General features: G+C 51.0%; 1 protein-coding gene and 1 long non-coding RNA gene across 11 annotated transcripts in view; one reads left to right on the top strand and one right to left on the bottom strand.

Moving 5' to 3' along the window:
* The first annotated feature begins 1,019 nt into the window (after window positions 1-1,019).
* The window catches only part of P4HA2 (prolyl 4-hydroxylase subunit alpha 2), a 33,835-nt gene continuing 17,208 nt past the window's right edge, over window positions 1,020-17,646 (top strand). For 3 of the 10 annotated variants that reach the window (XM_039252557.1, XM_039252559.1, XM_039252560.1), the window contains exons 1-5: window positions 1,090-1,110; window positions 9,802-9,901; window positions 10,530-10,626; window positions 10,974-11,125; window positions 15,064-15,201. In XM_039252557.1, the coding sequence (XP_039108488.1) occupies window positions 9,820-9,901; window positions 10,530-10,626; window positions 10,974-11,125; window positions 15,064-15,201 (469 nt within the window). In that variant the 5' untranslated portion in view covers window positions 1,090-1,110; window positions 9,802-9,819. The other 7 variants (XM_039252551.1, XM_039252558.1, XM_039252553.1 and 4 more) reach the window with 6 other exon arrangements.
* LOC120245477 lies at window positions 1,885-17,354 on the bottom strand. Its single transcript, XR_005531799.1, has 3 exons — window positions 17,178-17,354; window positions 16,790-16,924; window positions 1,885-1,935 (listed from the first exon to the last, which is right to left on the bottom strand). It is a non-coding gene; the product is annotated as an uncharacterized LOC120245477 (long non-coding RNA).

Here is a 17,646-nt window from a genome sequence, read left to right as displayed (position 1 = left end):
GGCTGCCAGCCTGGACAGAGTGCCATAGGGAATATCTCCACACAGCCTGGGCGGGAGGCTGGGCACCTCCCACTCTGGGCTAGCTCCCTGATGAGATTCTCAGACCGTGTTTCCCTCATTCATGACCGCGAAGGTTCACAGAGCAGGCGTGGGAACCTGCTTGTCCGCCAGGGCCTCCTGGGACTCAGGCTGAGATTTGCGGCATCCCAGCCCTCACTCCTGCCCGGACGGGACTAGGCAAATGAGGTGTCCACTGTTTTTGGTCCCTGTTGTACGAAAGGGTTTGGGCAAACCAAGACTTGGCCCCAGTATACCACCCCCCACCCCAGCCTTTGATTGGCTCCCTTGTCATCAACCCATCACTCATAGGTAAGCCACCAGGAGGAATGCGAGAGGCACAGGAGCTGGGGACAGGCTGAATCTCTTCGGGAGCTTGGCCCTGAGGGTGGACGCCGGGTCCCTCGTCTTCTTCAAGGTCTTCTCCACCCGTCCGTCCGCTCCCCTGATATCCCGGCCCCGACCCTGGTGGGGGTGTAACTTGAGGGTGGTGATGAGGGGGGAGGGGCGGCAGGAGCCCGTGCGCCCAGCGGGACCAGCGAGGAGAGGGGCGGGAGCCGAGCCCGGGGAAGTCCGCCCGCGGTCGGGGCTGCTCCCCATCTCACTGGCGCCCGGATCGGGTCTCAGGCCCTTCTGCAGCCGCCCAGGGACTGGGAAGAAGGGAGGGCCGAGTCCCGCAGGTGGAGCGGGGCGAGCGAGGGGAGGCGGGCGCGGCGTACGTGCGGCGAGCGGCCGGCGGCATGAAGGGCGCGGAGAGCGGCTCCCGCCCGGCCCGAAGCCCGCTCCTTGGCTCTCGGGTCCCGGCTCCCGCGCGTTCGGCACCCCAGGCCTTCCCGGGGGTCGCCGGCGGTGAAGACCCCCGGTCGAGGCTGCCTGGGCGCCGAGCCAGGGCCCGAGCCGGCCGGCGTGGGGCGGGAGGTGGGGACGTGGCGGCGGCTCAAGCGGGCGGAGCCGGGCCGCGGCGGGAGGCGGAGCCGCCCCGGGAGGAGGCGCCGAGCGGGCAGGGCGCCGCCGCGGGAGGTTCTGGAAACGCCGGGAGCGGCGCGTGTCCAGGTGAGCGCCCCGCCCGCTCGGTCGCCGGGTCCGCTGCTGGGCTCGCGCGCGGGCCAGGGTCGTCGGGCCGTGAGCGCTGCCCGCGCGGGACCGGGAGTTGAGGGCCGGGGGTCGCGCAGCCCGCTCTCCGCAGCTCAGTTCGGGCCGCAGCCCGGAGCCCTCCGCCCTGTTTCTCCTCCCGTCTGGGTTCCTGTCCCGCCGCCTGCGTGCCTTCCCGAGCTCAGGGTGGTGAGGTCAGCGGCGCCCTTCCTGCCGGTCCCTGAGCGTCCGCGCCGAGCCGGGCGGGGCGGGGAGCTTGGCCGCCCTGCCTCGGCAGGCTCCCCGGGAACGGGAACGGGAGGCCTGGCCCCGAGGGCGGCCAGAGGTTGGAGGCCCTCGTCTGGGCCCCGGGGTGGCCGCTTAAAGTTAGTGAGGTTCGCCTTCCTCTCTCCAAAGGGATGGGAGTTTCTGGCTTTGGCCCAGCGGGGTCCAGCTTGGTACCCATGAAACAGGCAGCTGGTTGAGAAAGTTTTTTTTTTCCTCCTGTAGACATCTCTTTCCAACCTGCGTTATTTTTACTTAGCAGCTGCGTGGACCTGTGGTAACTATTTAATTAAAACGGACCCTTCGGTGTGTCAGAAACTGCAAGGAGTTCTAGCCCATTGGAGCAGACGGATTGAAGACTAGGAAAGTCCAGGTCCAAAACAGTGTGGTGAGTGTGGTGTTAGGAGGGAGCACCAGGCTGTGGGTCCTTGGTAGAGGACAGGATGCTTCAGGCCAGAGGGCTTCCTGAAGGAGGTGACTTATGAGCTGGAGTGGTCAGAAGAGGGCTGAATAAAGGGTGACCTGGACAGAGGAACAACCTGTGTGAGTGGGAGCAGACCTGGGTACTCTAGAAGAGGCAAGGTGATGAGGGAAGGGACATTTTAGGGGATACCTGCCCATGGACCCTGACCACAAAAGTTTCAAGTGAGAGGCAGTGCCTGGTACTCTGCCTTGCATGTGGATGGTGCTCAGCATGGGCATGGATCAGGACACTTCCAGCTTCAGGACAGCATAGGTGGGCCCCTGGCCTTGTATTCTAATATGGCATCTTTAAGACGGTGTACAGCATTAGTGTTCCTCTCAAGACCAAGACTGGTGTCTTGTGCTGTAGAGGGACACCTAAGGCATATACTTCTTAATGTGTACCGGCTGAGGCCTGAGAGCCTCAGCTCTCTCAGGAGATCCTGGTTCTGAAAGAAAGGGTTGGAGGGTATCACTTTGTAGCTGAGGGCTTTCTCTCATGTCCCAGATCTTGCCAAGATCTGCTGTCCACCTAATAATTTATAGAATATTTGTGCCAACTACTCCTGCTTCTCACCCTGTATCACATCTGGAACTACAGGTTTCGTGATTTAGTTCTCTATTAAATGTACCAAGATGTCCTTTCGCTTGTGTTTAAACTGCCCCTGAAGCGTCTAGGGTGCACTTTTCTGTGGTTCTGGCCCTTGGAGCCCAGGCCTCTTCTGTTCACTTGAACACACTTGCAAGATGTTTGGGCTTTTCTTCGAGGCCTTCTTAATCTCAGATGGCCAAGTATGTCTGCTGTGCGCCCAGCCAAGGAGGCCACGTAGCAAGGATGGAGTGAGTTGGCCTGGGGCCTCATCCCAGAGATGCTGTCATAGTGGGCCACCCCAGTTCTCTGAGAGCTCAGCAGGCAGACATGATGACAGTTAGGGATTGCCTATGACTTGTGATAGGCCTTTTTACCCAGTTAGGAGGCTCTGAAATGGGGTGCCCAGGAGAGTGCTTACTTTGCCACTGGTTTAGCCTGTACATAGCTGATGTTCATTTCCTGAATTCCCCTCCTGTGCCTGGCTTCTGCTTAGAGTGTGCCTAGGGCTGGAATTAGGAGGGAGAGAAGGAGAGGGAGGTGATGGTGACACTATTCTTGCCTGTGGTTAGCTCATAATCTCCCTGAGATTGCAGCTTTACCAGATGGCAGCTGGTCCTATGGCAGAGGAGAAGCTCAGAGTGTGAGTACTCATCAGAAGGAGAGACTGTGTGGGTGCAGCCCTGAGGAATGACTAGGGTGAGGGAATCTGGAGTCTACTCATTTCCTAACAGAGCCTTACTTTTTACTCTGCCCTCCCACATCCATGGGAAGTTCTGAGGCTGGACGTAAGACCTTGGCCGGTTTGTGGCCACGCTGGCTGATAATGTACGTTGGGCTGGTGGGTGTGTCCCTGGCTCCTGAGATCTGTTAAGAGTGTAATTTTATGCAGATGGTCATTGGCAGGAAATGCTGTGCTGCAGGCACGTGCAAGCCCAGACAGAGTGCTAGAGCGAGAGTTGGACTTGGAAAACATTGCTCGAAGTGCCTCAGAGTGGGACATCAGCCTGTCTTAGAGTGGAAGGGCTAGTGGCTCCTGTGGTCTCTGGGGTTTTTGCTGGGGATGTGGAATGAGGGGTATACTTTTTATTCTCAGAAGGCCTGGAGGAGAATGAAAAGCCTCGACTAGACTTCTTGGAGCCCTAGAAAAGGGTTTTTGTACAAGTGGTATCATTGCAGGGAAGAAGATTAAGTGTTTGGGTAGTGAGTTCTCTGGCTCAGATTGGATCTGTCTAAGCTTGTTCACAGACCAGTGTCTGCTGTAGACCTTTCAGGAAGCCTGCTGTGTACCACGTACTCCCCAGGGCCAGGGTGTGGTGAGTTCCTGGGGCCTGGTACTTGTAGGAACTCAGAACCAACAGGTCAGAGGTATAGAAATACAGATCTTGGAGTATTAGTCCAGTTCCCTGCCTTTTGCCAGAGAGCTTTGTTTCCTAGGTGACCTGTAGAGCCAGTGATTGCCCTGTTCCAGGGTTATTCCCTGATAGTGTGCTTCGTTATATCTGACTCTGCTCTCGCCTAAATTAATGTTTGATTTCTTTTGGCCCTTGTGGGATGTGGAGATTGCCCAATTTCTGTCTTGTTTAAATCTTCACTGTCCCCTAGGCTAGACCTCCTCTTTTTCTTTCTTTTTTTTTTTTTTTTAACTTTTTTTTCAACATTTATTTATTTTTGAGACACAGAGAGAGACAGAGTGTGAGTTGGGGAGGAGCAGAGAGAGAGAGAGAGAGAGATACACACAGAATCCGAAGGAGGCTCCAGGCTGTGAGCTGTCAGCATAGAGCCCGATGTGGGGCTCTAACTCATGAACCGTGATATCATGACCTGAGCCACAGTCAGGAGCTTAACTGACTAAGCCACCCAGGTGGCCCTGGACCTTCTCCTTTTCTAGGGATTAGCTAGGCAGCTGGCCACTCCAGGTCTACTGATTGCCCTCTAGTACCCTTAGTGCTATTGTCTGGTGAAAACTGTGCTTGGTGGTAGGCTGCCCATTGATACTTGTCCTCCCATTCAGTCCTCACAACAATCCTATGAGATGTGGGTCCTAACGCTATCACCATTCTGTAGGTGGGAAACAGGCTCTGAGAGTTCTGTAACGTCACAAAGCTAGGGAGTGATGGTGGAGCTGAGATTTAACTTGGGGTGGTCTGACTTCACTGTAGGTGTACCTGTCTAGACAGTACTGCTTTGCCCTGAGCTGGGCTGGTTGGTCATTTGTGAGTGCTGTGTTGTCTGAGGCAGGCGTGACTGCTCACTTAAATTTGAGGCTCCATGTTCCTATCTTCTGGGTCCAGGTTGCTGTCCACCGTTTGGTGGGATCCAGTCAAGTATGTAGTGAAGTTGCTCTGTGAACCGTGATAAGGTCCTTGACCTGGGCAAACCTGATCTGCTTGGTCAAAGTTTGGCTCCTCCTTTTGGGAGACCATTGGGCTGTAAGACAGCAGATGTTACTGAGTGGGATTGGATGGTAGTATCTAGCAGAAAGTGTGTTTCGGGCTTGAGTCTCAGCTCTGCCATTGATTGGTGGTAGCATGCCAGGTATGCAGAAAACCTTCTCTCAGCCCCATTTACCTAGCTTCTATATCTGAAATTGAGATGACTATCTAGTTTACAAGGCTTTGGTGAGGATGAGATGGTACAAATGAAAGATTTTTGGAAATATTAATAGTGATTGGCTTAGTTCCCAAAAAAGTAGAGCCTGAAGCAGAGCTTAAGTGTTTAATGCCTTACTGGAAAGTGCAGGGCAGCAAGGATAAGGGAAGAGAAACCAGAGGGAGGGAAAGATGGAAGCAAGCTGGCCCGTTTGCAAAGAGATGTAGTCGTTGTTCAACTATGCCAGATATCTCTAGGCGATCTCTACAGAAACCCCATGCTGCAGAACAGTTTGTCATCCAAAGCCTGGAGAGGGAATTTATCTGCTGACCTCCTCCTGTCTTCTTGTCTTCATTGGTCAGAGTTGCCTCATAGGAGTTCTCTCCCTCTGGCTTCTTGGTTGCACTACCAGGCCTCTAACAGCCCCTGGTGAGGCCAGTGTGGCACCCTTGTGGAGTTTGGAAGCAGGAGGAGGAGCCAGAGATTTGGGGCCTGTACGGTTGCCTTCACTGGGTTTAAGGCCCAGCAAGAGACCCAGGGCCCAGGAGACTGTTGAGGCCATGAGAGTGTGAGGCAGTACATCAGAGGCATCCTATATAGTGCTGTGTGGGTTTTGTCCTCACGTGTAGTTCCTTATGAGTTAGTCTCACTTAGACTGCCAACTCCTCACTGTATTTTATGTGTAGTTCTTCTGGGACTGCTTTTTAAATTTTTTTTTAACTTTTATTCAGTTTTGAGAGACAGAGACAGCGTGAGCAAGGGAGGGGCAGAGAGAATAGGAGACACAGAATCCAAAGCAGGCTCTAGGTTCTGAGCTGTCAGCACAGAGCCCGACATGGAGCTCAAACTCATGAACGGTGAAATTGTGACCTGAGTCTGCTGCTCAACTGACAGAGCCACCCAGGCACCCCTGCGTGTTGATTTTTACAGCCTTCTCTGTTACTTCATTGCCTAGCTACTGAAGCAGGAGGCTTTGTAGTTTTGATGGTACCCAGGTGGAAAGTACAAGTCAACGTGTTCATATACCTGATGGATATAGATGTACAAGGATATAGATATAGATGGACATCTAGGATTCAGTGAAGAGAATCCTCAGTGAAGATTTTCCATGTGAGGTAGCATCTGAGGCTGGGAAACTAGAGTCATAAGATGGGGCTGGAGAGGGCCATAGGGCCGTGTCATACAGAGTCAAAAAGGCCTTGGGGATTAAGGAGTTTGGACTTTATCCCAAGGGCAGTGGGGAGAGACCAAAGGAGCTGCAGTAAGCCATGCTGGCTACTTTGTAGAACAGAGGTTGGGGGATGGAGGGTGCACCAGATGAGATGACTGAGTGCAGGCAGGGAGCGCAGATGATGACCGAGGCCTGACATCAGGTAAGGAGACAAGGGTGCTTCTCAGCCTTGTGGGAAGGTCAGTTTCTGGGCCTATTGGACGTCTGTCTGCTTAAGTACTTAAGCACCTCTGCACAGCTCACAGGTCCTCTTGGCTCTGCCGTCCCAGAGTTGGCCACACCGCTGGGAGGCAGGACCACTGGGGGGGCGCCCTATTCTAATAGGTTTTGCTCCTTCACAGGCCAGCAGCTTCTTGATTAGTGTCTAGCAAGATCTGCTTGTACTCAGCAAACCCATGTTCTGTCTCTGGGCTGTTAAATACATTGTTAAACTTCAAGCTGTTGCATTTGGATTGCAGCTGCGAGCTTGGCAGAGGTTCATGCCTGATGAGGTAAGGGGAGAAGCTGAGGACGCTGCTGGTTTACAGCTGGAAACCTCTTTTCATGGCCATTTGGCCAGATTGTAAATGTCCTTTCCAAAGAGCAGGCTTGTTGGAGCCTCTGATTGTATGTCTTGGAATTGCCCTGTGCTTAGAAACAGTGCTGGTCACCTGGTGAGTGAATCACTGTCACTGGGGTGTTGGTAGGCTTTGGGGGACCTACCTGTGGGGGTCCGAACTTGGGACTTGATATGCATACAGTGTCCATTCTTAAAACAATCCCTAACAATCCCTTGAGTGGATAAAAATGTAAAATCTTATGTTACTGTTTCTGATTTGGACGAGTCCTTGGAAAGCATTATTTATTGGGTGCCTCGTAAGGGCCAGACGTTCTAAACTCAGGGTGCAGCTCACATAAAATTCCATATTGGTTTTCTCCTCAGTCTTGGTGCCCCTTTGTTTTTTGTTTTTCGTAAAAGGAGATTTGACATTGCCCATTTCCAGGACTATTCAGCGTGGATTCTGAGGGTTCCTGGAAAGGCTTTTGGCAGCACTGGACATGCACACACATTCCCAACTCACTGTGTCCTATCAAGCTTTGGGTGTGGGTATGAGATCAGATTGAAGGGCAGGCAAATAGGTTCTTGGCCTTTCTCACACTCTGGAACAGTCCCTCTTGGATGCTGCCTCTTCCCAGCCTGACCCTAGTTTGATATCTTTTTTGTACAAAGCGTTTAGTGTTCAGGGCCAGGATCAGGAGAAATGTTGGGGCTCTAGGGTATCCCTGCCGGAGGTGGCAGCGTTGCTTGTGGCACTCTAGGGGCCGCTTGGGGGCACGTGGCTCTCTGACCAGTGGAGTCATCTTGCCCTCCTCCATCAGAGCAGGCCCTTAGCAAGCCATTTCCCAGACCCCATCTGAGATTCTTTGGGGCTCTGCCTCCAGGCTGGTATTTGTGGATGGGCTCAGTCTAAGCCAGATAGTACATTCCAGAGAAATGACAGCTGGAATTTATGTAATGAAGGAACCTGGCTGCTTTTTCCTGACTGCTGTAAGGCACGAACCATGGACAGGATCATCAGGGTGATTTGAAAGGAATGGTGAAGCGTTTCCCTCCCTTGAACTTGTTACCTGATCTCTGAAGAGATATGCCACTGCAGCTGGTGACACAACAGGGGGGAAGCACTGGGCTCCCCCACTTCCAGCCGTGTCTGGTCTGGTCTCCCACCACCCCAGCCTGACACAGCAGTTGGCTGGTCTCTCACTGTCCACAGATAACAGCCTTCTGTTATCTGTGGCCCTGGATTTTAACGTTCCTTCTTTTCACATACAGAAGGTGCTTACCTGACCTAGTTAAGCCTCTTGAGGTATAAGGAACAGACACTACTCCCTGTACAAGGGGCTCATGTGAACAAGAAGAGAGGCCTTCAGAAATCTTGGGGTGGAGACGCAGCATGGTGAAGCCCGAGGGGAGATGTGTGGCTGGAACAAGGAGAACCTGGGCTCTACCTGAGGTCTGACGGCCTGCTTACCTCTCGGCGACTTGCTTTTCTTTGCTGCCCTCACTCCATAATCGATCCTTTAGCCCAATACTCCACACCCTGTAGCAGGTTCTGGCCTAAAAGATCTTATTCTGTGTACCTCTGGGCTCCCCAATATCTGGGGCACTGATGGGCAGGCTCATGGCTCTGCAGACATGTAGCAGGGACATGAACAAATGTGGCCATTTGCTTATTCTCTTCTCCTTCTGAAAGAGGAATCTGTCTTGGCATGGGGATTGTGGTTGGGCTTCTTTGAACCTAACCTGGAACCACAGTGGACTGGAATTTCTTCTGAGGTGAGGAATGGTAGTCATGGCTGTGTGTTTGATTGACCATAGCAGGCAAAACACTGATGAGCTGGCATTAGCTTAGACTTGGGATTCAGTCAGGTAAGACTTCCATTTTGGGGGCAGCATTTGTATTTTCCTCGTTTTCTCTTAGTATATTTCCAAGGGGCTTGGCTGAAGTAGAGCAGGAAGAGAAGGGGCAGGCAGAACTGGGCTCAGATGGGAGCTAGTCCTGCAGTCTGCTCTGGGCTGCGTGGCTGAGCTAGAAGACTATGTCCAAAGCTTCCGTTGTGTACTTAGGTTCACTGCCAGTGGGCTTGCCCCACATTGTGCCCACTGCCTTCACAGCTGAGGCTGGCTATTTCTAGGCTGACGAGAAGGCGGAGGCTGGTCTCACACCGTGTCAGCAGCCTAGCCCAGACCAGAGCGTTGGCTTTGTGTGGCTGGTTCTTTTTTTGTTTCCCAAGTGCCCAGCTCAGTGGGTAGCCTGTGTGGATCTTCAGTAAATATTTGTGAAGGGTGACTTGCCAGTGAGAATGGTGTCTGGTGAGGTGGCAGACAGGAAGAGCGATGTCTGCCCAAAGTGTCTACTCCCCAGACTGCCTCTTCTGTGGCCAGGTGCACACTGTTGGGGCACGGCTTTACCCCCCTGCTAACCAACCAGCTGCTGTACGCCTGGTTTTGGGCATGGTCTCCCTGTGGCATACTGTGTCAAGTTGTCTTCCTGTCAGCGTTTCCTCTATACTTTCAGTCTTCCTGTGGGCAGAAGCTACATGTTACCTGTGGGTCCCCAGCACCTGGCATCATCCTGACACGTGTTGGAAAGAAAGACAAATAAGACAAGCAGGCTGTGAAATGACAAGGGGTGGGCCAGCCTATCTTGGACTGATAGGCTATTAGAATCAGAGGTGACTGCCTCCCACACAATTCAGCCTTTCCATGTTGCCTTTAGTTACCAGGAACCTAGACGGCAGGGTCTCTCCCAAGGGTGCATGGCCTCCCAGAGCAGGGAGAATTGAGCACACATCCCTGGTTGCACACCCTAGCCTCTTTGCACTGCTGATGCCGAATATCCTCAGTTTCTTTGTACTAGGTCAGGGTTTTGGCATGTTTGGTGACGTCTGTCTATGTGCACGTGTGTAAGTATGTCTCACCAAAGTTGCTCTTTTCAACTGTTAATCCAGCGGCTGTCACTTGAATGCCTTGCAGACACTACTCTCTGTGACCATGAAATGCTGGGTGTCCACATTGCTGGTGGCCTGGTTTGGTGTCCTGGGCTGTGTGCAGGCTGAATTCTTCACTTCCATTGGTATGTGCCAACAGGACCATCGTCTCCCTGAGTCATCCTTGGCTCAAGTGCCTGGGAATGTCACTGCTTAAGGCGTGTTCTCATTCTAGGTGGGGTGGCTCACTGGTTTGGAACAGTTCTGGGGAAAGTGGGGCTTGCGGAATTGCTGTTTCCCCTTCTGAGGCCCTGGTGACCTGAATGTCCTTCCTAGGAACCAGCTGTCTCAACTGGGTCTCCTCCCTGAGAGGTGCAGGCTGTTCCTGGGCTTCTTGGCCTTTCTGACCATCTTTCTCCAGAGCCAGAGAGTGGTTCTGAGCTGAGAACCCTTAGGATGTCCATGCCCTGGTGACAGGACCCAGCTGAGTAGCAGTAAGAGAATGAGATTTGGGGCTTCTACCTGAAGGCACTCTCTTTGTTCTTATCTCACCAGCCCCTTGGAGCCTCCACCTCTCTCTTACTGAAGCTGGGGGCCAGGACCATGTGAGTGCCTATGCCCCCTTTAACTCTCAGGTCTCTATTATCCCACAAGAGTTGACATGAAGGTGGCGCAGAGAACTTGCTTCTGTGCTGGTGTTCTGTGCCCTAAGGAAGGGGGCTAGATGTCCCTCATATATTTCTTACTGGCCCTGTCTTTTTTCTTTCCCTGCAGGGCACATGACCGACCTGATTTATGCAGAGAAGGACTTAGTGCAGTCTCTGAAGGAGTACATCCTTGTGGAAGAAGCCAAACTCTCCAAGATTAAGAGGTACCTGATGTCCTAAGTCCTCACCCTCACCCCCCAGAACCTATCCAGGGTACACATAAGAAAAGCCCTTGGGAGAGCAGTGAGTGGCTGGCCTGGAGTTTACTTCATGCTAGTCCTCTGGAGTTAAGGACTCCTTGTTTTCCTCTTTCTATTTAAGAGCCCTTTTTTGCATACACTGGGGTACCCACTCCTTATCTAGATTAAGGGGCTTGCAGGTGTTAGTGGGGAGTTGCTCTTTTCATCTTCTGTTGCCTCTTGAAGGGTCCTCAATCTCACCAGGGAAATTGCCATAGTTTGAGACCTGTGTGAGTGGGCATGTTAGTCTTCCTTTTCTTCTATTTCTGCAGCTGGGCTGACAAAATGGAAGCCTTGACCAGCAAATCAGCTGCTGACCCTGAAGGCTACTTGGCCCACCCTGTAAATGCCTATAAACTGGTGAAGCGACTGAACACAGACTGGCCTGCACTGGAGGACCTTGTCCTGCAGGACTCGGCCGCAGGTGAGGAACGGTGAGCATGTGCATGGTGGGCCCATATGTCTGGGAAGTGTGCATCTGAGCCTGTCCTGGGTCTGAGGGTGTTGATGGCATGTGCCATATGTGAACATGTAGTCCTATGTTCTGTGCTCATCCATGCTCTGTGGTGCACAGAGCCCCATGGACTTCTCCCTTCTCTGTTCAGGCCTACTAATTTGCTGTCTTTCTTTTAAATATGTAATATAATTAGTTCTTGCCTTTTCCTGTATTTTCATTTCCTTTTCGGGGGGTACTTTTTAAAATCCTGCTTTACTAATATGTCTTCATAGAAAAGTTAGAAAACATAAAATAATCATGAAAACATAAAATAATTCACATAAAATTAGAATTCGTAATCTAGCTGCTTGGTGATAAGCAAACCCAACCACAGTCTCCACCCCAAAACAGGTTCCTCTATCAGGAGGAGGAGAGAATAAGCAAATGGCTACATTTGTTCATGTCCCTGCTACATGTCTGCAGAGCCACGAGCCTGCCCATCAGTAGCCTAGGTATTGGGGGCCCAGAGGTACACAGAGCAAGATCTTTTAGGTCAGAACCTGCTGCAGAGTATGGAGTGTTGGGCTAAAGGATTGATTATGGAGTTAGGCAGCAGAGAAAAGCAAGTGGCCGAGAGGTAAGCAGGCCGTCAGACCTGATGTAGAGCCCAGGTCCTCCTTGTTCCAGCCGGGGTGCCTAAGTGGCTCTGTTGTTTAAGTGTCCAATTTAGGCTTAGGTCATAATCTTGAGTTGTGAGTTCCATCCCTGTGTTTGGTTATGTGCTGACAGCTCAGAGCCTGGAGTCTGCTTTGGATTCTGTGTCTCCCTCTCTCTCTGCCCCTCTGTACTCATGCTCTGTCTTTCTCTCCTTCAGAAATAAATAAACATTTAAAAAGTTTAAAAAAATTTTTTTCAATCAACTTCCTACATTTGCATTCACATTGAAAAAAATGGATCCATGCATATATTCCAGGGGATGAAAACTCATTTGCTTTGAGGTTATGAATTAATTGAATTAACAAAAGTGAGTTAAGTGGACTGGGTAGTAGGGCCAACATAAGCTAGGGATCATGGGTTTCATCTAAATCCATTCCCATTCATATCTTTTAGAAATAAAACATTTAGGGTACCTGGGTGGCTCATTCAGTTAAGTGTCTGACTCTTGGTTTTGACTCAGGTCATGGTCTCATGGTTTCATGAGTTCGAGCCCCCTGTCGGACTCTACACTAGCACTTCAGAACCTGCTTGGGATTCTCTCTCTCCTTCTCTCTGTGTCCCTCTTCCACTTGCACTTTGTCTCTCTCAAAATAAAGAAACTAAAAAAAAAATATATATATATATATATATATATATATATATATATCTGTCTCTATATATATACATAGAGATTTATATATATCTATCTGCAGGTAGATTTGCATTGTAAGCTTGTAGTGTTTTTCTGAATTTTCAGTTTCCTCTCTATACGTTAAATGTTGCACAACCTGAATTTATTTTATTTTATTTTTTTATTTTTAATTTTTAATGTTTATTTATTTTTGAGAGAGATACAGAGTGTGAGCAGGGAAGGGGCAGAGAGAGACACACACACAGAATCCAAAGCAGGCTCCAGGCTCTGGGCTGTCAGCACAGAGCCCCACGTGGGGCTCAGACCCACAAACCGTGAGATCATGACCTGAGCTGAAGTTGGATGCTTGACCGACTGAGCCACTCAGGTGGCCCAGATGTTATACAACATGATTTTAATGGCTGGACAGTAATAAGTTGAACTGATCTAGTGTAAAACTGGTCAAGCCGTGGAAGTGGGATTGTTTCCAGATTATCAGCAAGCGTGCACGTACATCTTTGTGCTACCTCTGATTATTTTCTTAGGATAGATTCCTATAATTGGTTTTTGCAGGTCAGAGTATGAACTTTCTTAAAGCTGTAACTGTGCTTGATGCCTTTTCCTGTGCTGGTATTTTCTTTGCCCTAACGTTTTCCTCTCAGCAGGAGATGGTGGGGCAGGCACAGATATGGGCCCCCTTGACTCTCGCTCAGAGATCAGCCTCCTGGAACTACTGCCTCTGTCTCCCTGAGTTGGGAGGGCTGACTAACTTCAGACTAGTTGTCTCTTTGGCTGAGGGAGTTTAGCCCATGTGGCCAGACTGGGTTGGGCTTGGCTGGGGGCAGGGTGGCCTCTGGGGAGGGATTGGTGAGTTCAGCCGAGCTGGAGCTGTGCCCAGTGAGCTCACTGCCTCCAGAAGCCATGACTGCCTTTCCCAGCCCCCTGTCTTGCAGCCTGGGGCTGTAGCTCAGAACTGGCTGTTCTGCCGGCACCGCCACTGCTGTAGAATAAGAATAAGCCTGCAGGGGTGACCTTCTCCCCAGTCTTGCTCTCCACACCCCAGCCCCCACTGTCAGCATCCGGTTCTTTTAGAAAACTTTGTAATTACCAGAAGTCACACTGGACAGGCCTAGAGAGCAATAGGTTGTTTTCACCTCTCACTTTGAGAATTCTTGCCTCTGAAATGAGAGGGACATGCTGATGGTGTGGCTTTTTCTAAGGGCATGTTTTCTTTTTCCTGAATTCCATACTCTTAGAATCCCTGGCTGGGCAGCCATGAGGAAGACAGGATCACAGCTTCTTAATCCCAGGGTCAAGGGATGGTTAGAAGTGGGTGTTTGAGCCTGAAGTGGTGAAAGTAGGCAGTTGTGGGTACTACTGTCCTGAGGACGAGGCCAGTGAAGAAAGGGCCTTGGAGTCTCCCCTCCCATTTTTCAGCTCACAGGTAGAATTGAAACCGCTGAATCATCTTGGGAGGGCCCAGCCTCCACCTGGAGGCCTGAGATTGTAGGAGGTGCATGTCTTGCTGAAGAGCTAGGGTTTGGAGCCCCAGGATAGCCTCCTTGGGTACTTCTGTGGTCAGGAGCTGTCCTGGCTCCAGGCTGGGGTCTTGAGCACTGCACTCCGGGAGCTCATGCCCTGGGCTTATTGCAGGTCTGAGCAGCAGCAGTCCCCTAGAGAGAGAGCAAGAGCCAGTGTGGTCTCTCAGGGTAGCATGCTGGGCGTGGGCTACTCAGTGCTTGGCCTGGCCACATGGTCCCCCAGTCTCTTTCTGGGAGGTGGAGATAGCACCAAATGCCTACAAGACTCATCATCAGCTTTCTGGATGATAAGGGCCAGTGATAAGCAATGAGTGATGAGCTGGGTTCCCTGAGTTGACCACGTCTGTCCCTTGGGCTCCTTAACCTGTAGTGGGGGCCAGAAGTGTGTTTATCTGGCCACCCCAGTGACCCTGGATTAAGGTTTTCTATGTGATTCATTTCCCACTAACTGGTCAGCAAGTCCTCCCTGACTGAGTCTTCTCCTGTGTCCTTTTCTGTTACCATATCTGTCCCTTCTGTCTCTACCAGGTCTGACTGAGTGCTTTGAAACCAGGACTCCCAAACTCTCACATTTAACCAGCATGTGGGAACATTTTTGTTCATTCCAAATGACCAGTAAAGGCAGGAAGTACAGTAAGGAGTAAGAAAGGAGATGTCTTGGGGCTGCTGGGTGGGCCAGTCAGTTCAGCATCTGACTCTTGATTTTTGGTTTAGGTCATGCATGATCTCCTGGTTCATGGGACTGAGCCTTGTATTGGGCTCTGTGTTGATGATGTGGAGTCTACTTGAAATTCTCTCTGTCTCTCTGTCCCTTCCCCATTTGTGTGTGCATGGTATCACTCAAAATAAATAAACTTAAAAAAAAGAAAAGAAAAGAAAGATATGTGTGAACTGGAGCTATCAGGGAGGGCTGCCTGGAGGAAGGGGAAGCAGCCTTTGAGGGAAGGGGCAGGGAGATTGCACTAGTCAGAAACCCTCCAGTAGGTACCTCTCTGGTCCCAGGTGGAATTGTGCCCTTGGATCAAGGGTAACCTCTTGTTCTCACTCTCATTTGGAAGGTTTTATTGCCAACCTCTCTGTGCAGCGGCAGTTCTTCCCCACCGAAGAGGACGAAATGGGAGCTGCCAAGGCCCTGATGAGACTTCAGGACACATACAAGCTGGACCCAGACACAATTTCCAAGGGGCAGCTTCCAGGTACCTTACCTCTCCAGGCCTTACCTGTCCAGTGTGTGTGTCTGCTATGGCGTCTGGACAGGGTCAGAGCCACTGCCAACTTGTAGTTGGCGTACTATCAGGCATACTATCACCTCTGGTGGTGATGCTGTTGGTTTCCAGTGGTGCCAGCACCCTCACTCCCTGGCAGCCGCCTGTCCTCAGCCTCTCTCCCCTCCCTCCCTCACCCTCTCCTTTTCCCTTTCAGAGAGAGCTAAGGCTGCTGCTCAGGACCCCTCAGCCTCTGGCCCCAGAACACTGCTCAGATATGCTTTCACACCTGCTTCTGTCCACACCCTCTGATTTCTTTTTGCCAGAGACAGATCTCTGGACTCACTGCCCTGTGTCATGTGTGTCCTCATTTACAGTGTCTGCCCTGTTCATTCTTGGCCCGCCTCTCTTGGCTCTTATCTGTGAGCTCACACACACTATTCTTATTCATTTTACAAACCCCTCCCTCAGCTGCTGGTGGATCTCTTTGCCCTCCTGGTCAGGCCGCTGGCTAGCCCTCCACATGGTCTGCACTTCTTGGTTCCCATGTCCTCCTGAACATGCAAAGTCTGGCTCTTTGCCTCCCCACCCACCAGTCTTGCCCCTGCCAGGTCACCAGTGGCCACTCAGCTGCTAAAGCCAGTGGATGGGCTTCAGGCATAATGTTCTTTAACTTTTTAGCAGCACTTAGCACACTGATTATCCCAGTTTTCCTGATACTCTTGCTGCTTTGCATTCCGGGGCGTTGATCTCTCCTGCATCTCTTTTCGGCCTCTTGTGCGCACTCTCTCTCTCTCTCTCTCTCCCTCCCTCCCTCCCTCTCTCTCTCTTTTATAAACAGGCCCCTTTCCCCTGATTACCTCAGTATGTTTACAAAAAGATGTATTGGGCTTAGGGGACTGTTAGAGGCCAGTAAACCTAGGGGTTCAGTTAGACCCTATTAGACTTTGGATGCCATTCATTCATGGGGTCCCTGGAGGAGGCATAAACCCAAGATATCACAGTGTGTATGTGAAAGAGGCACTCTCTTGTTGGCTTGTCAAGTTCTAGAGTTCTGGCCCTGAGGAGTCTGGTGAGCCGATGGGAAGGAGTGTAGACCTCTTATTCCTACCTCAGTCAGTTCTTGGATCAAGCCAGGCCATGAGGCCAGAGAGAGAAGGCCCCTCAGGGCACCTGCAAGATCTGTTCACCCTATAGCTGTGAGAATAGTTGGTGGTAAGAGAGAACCACACTCAAGCATTGACTTTGTACATTCAGTTAACAGACCCATGTGTGTCCTGGAGGGGGAGTGAGGGGTGGAAGGGAGTTATTCCCCAGGATTGTCTTAGCTTGTGTTTCTCCCCAAGCACCTTTTCCAGGTGAGCCCAGCCATTGCCGTCACTTAAGGCATCACCTGTACCTGGATGACATCCATCTGTGTGTTCTATCAAGGCTTGTCTCCTGAGCTTCCATTCAGTGTAGGCAAATTCCTGTGGGGCATCTCTACTTGGGTGTTCTGTTTGCACCTCAAAAGTCACATGTTCCAAACTGAAATCCTCATCCCCTTTTGAAATATATATCCTCCTCCCGCCCTCCTTACCTGAACAGAAGGCACATCCATCCACTGGCTGCCCAAGTCAGAATACCAAGGTCTGTGGATTCTACTTCTTTCATGTCTTCTTTACTTAGAGGCCCTGACTTCAGCCTCATGGAGCCTTATTTCTCAACTGCATTACTGAAATATATCATTTTGATCTGTCATGTATGTCTAACGCACTCCTTAAAATCCTTTTCCATGCAGTCATAAGCACATATCTGTTTACATCAGTTCCGGATCACAAAGCTTAACCCAAATTCCACCTATGTATGGTCTTTGAGTCTTGCATGGCTCCCTCTCCCTGGCCTCCTTGCCCATACTTAGTATTAAATTTGTGCTAAGCTACCCACCACTAGCTCCTTTGTCCCTCCCACACCCTCTGCAGAAATACCTTTACCCATGTCAGGTGGGTCTCATGTCTGATTGTCCTTCAGCCCTCAGGTCAGCTGGTACTCTCCAGGGAGCACTCTCCAGGGGAGAGACTTTTGATCAGCTTCTGGGGAGGATACTGAGTATCTGGGACCAAGTATTCTTGACATACTTGGCATTTGTGGGACATGCTGATAGTTGCTACTGATTATTAGCGTCCTAGGGATTATAGAAGACATCTTTATACATTATCTCATTGAATTCTTGCTACAAGTCCTCTAAAATTGATGGTATTAACTTTGACAGGAGGAGACTGAGAGAGAGGCTAAGTAACTTATCCATAGTCACACAGCTGGTGATTGCCATAGTGAGGCCCACACAGACCCAACTTTGTCCAGCTAGCTCAGCTGCTGTGTTATACTGCCTCCATCAGTGTTAGTTCCTGAGCCTACAGAGCCTGAGATCTGTGCAGGCCCAAGGATGATGGCCAC

The sequence above is a fragment of the Hyaena hyaena genome, unplaced genomic scaffold (assembly GCF_003009895.1).
Source record: "Hyaena hyaena isolate Hyena2069 unplaced genomic scaffold, ASM300989v1 scaffold_425, whole genome shotgun sequence".
Taxonomy (NCBI): Eukaryota; Metazoa; Chordata; class Mammalia; order Carnivora; family Hyaenidae; genus Hyaena; species Hyaena hyaena.
Note: the sequence above shows the minus strand (reverse complement) of the source record. Positions and strands in the feature narration are given on the sequence as shown.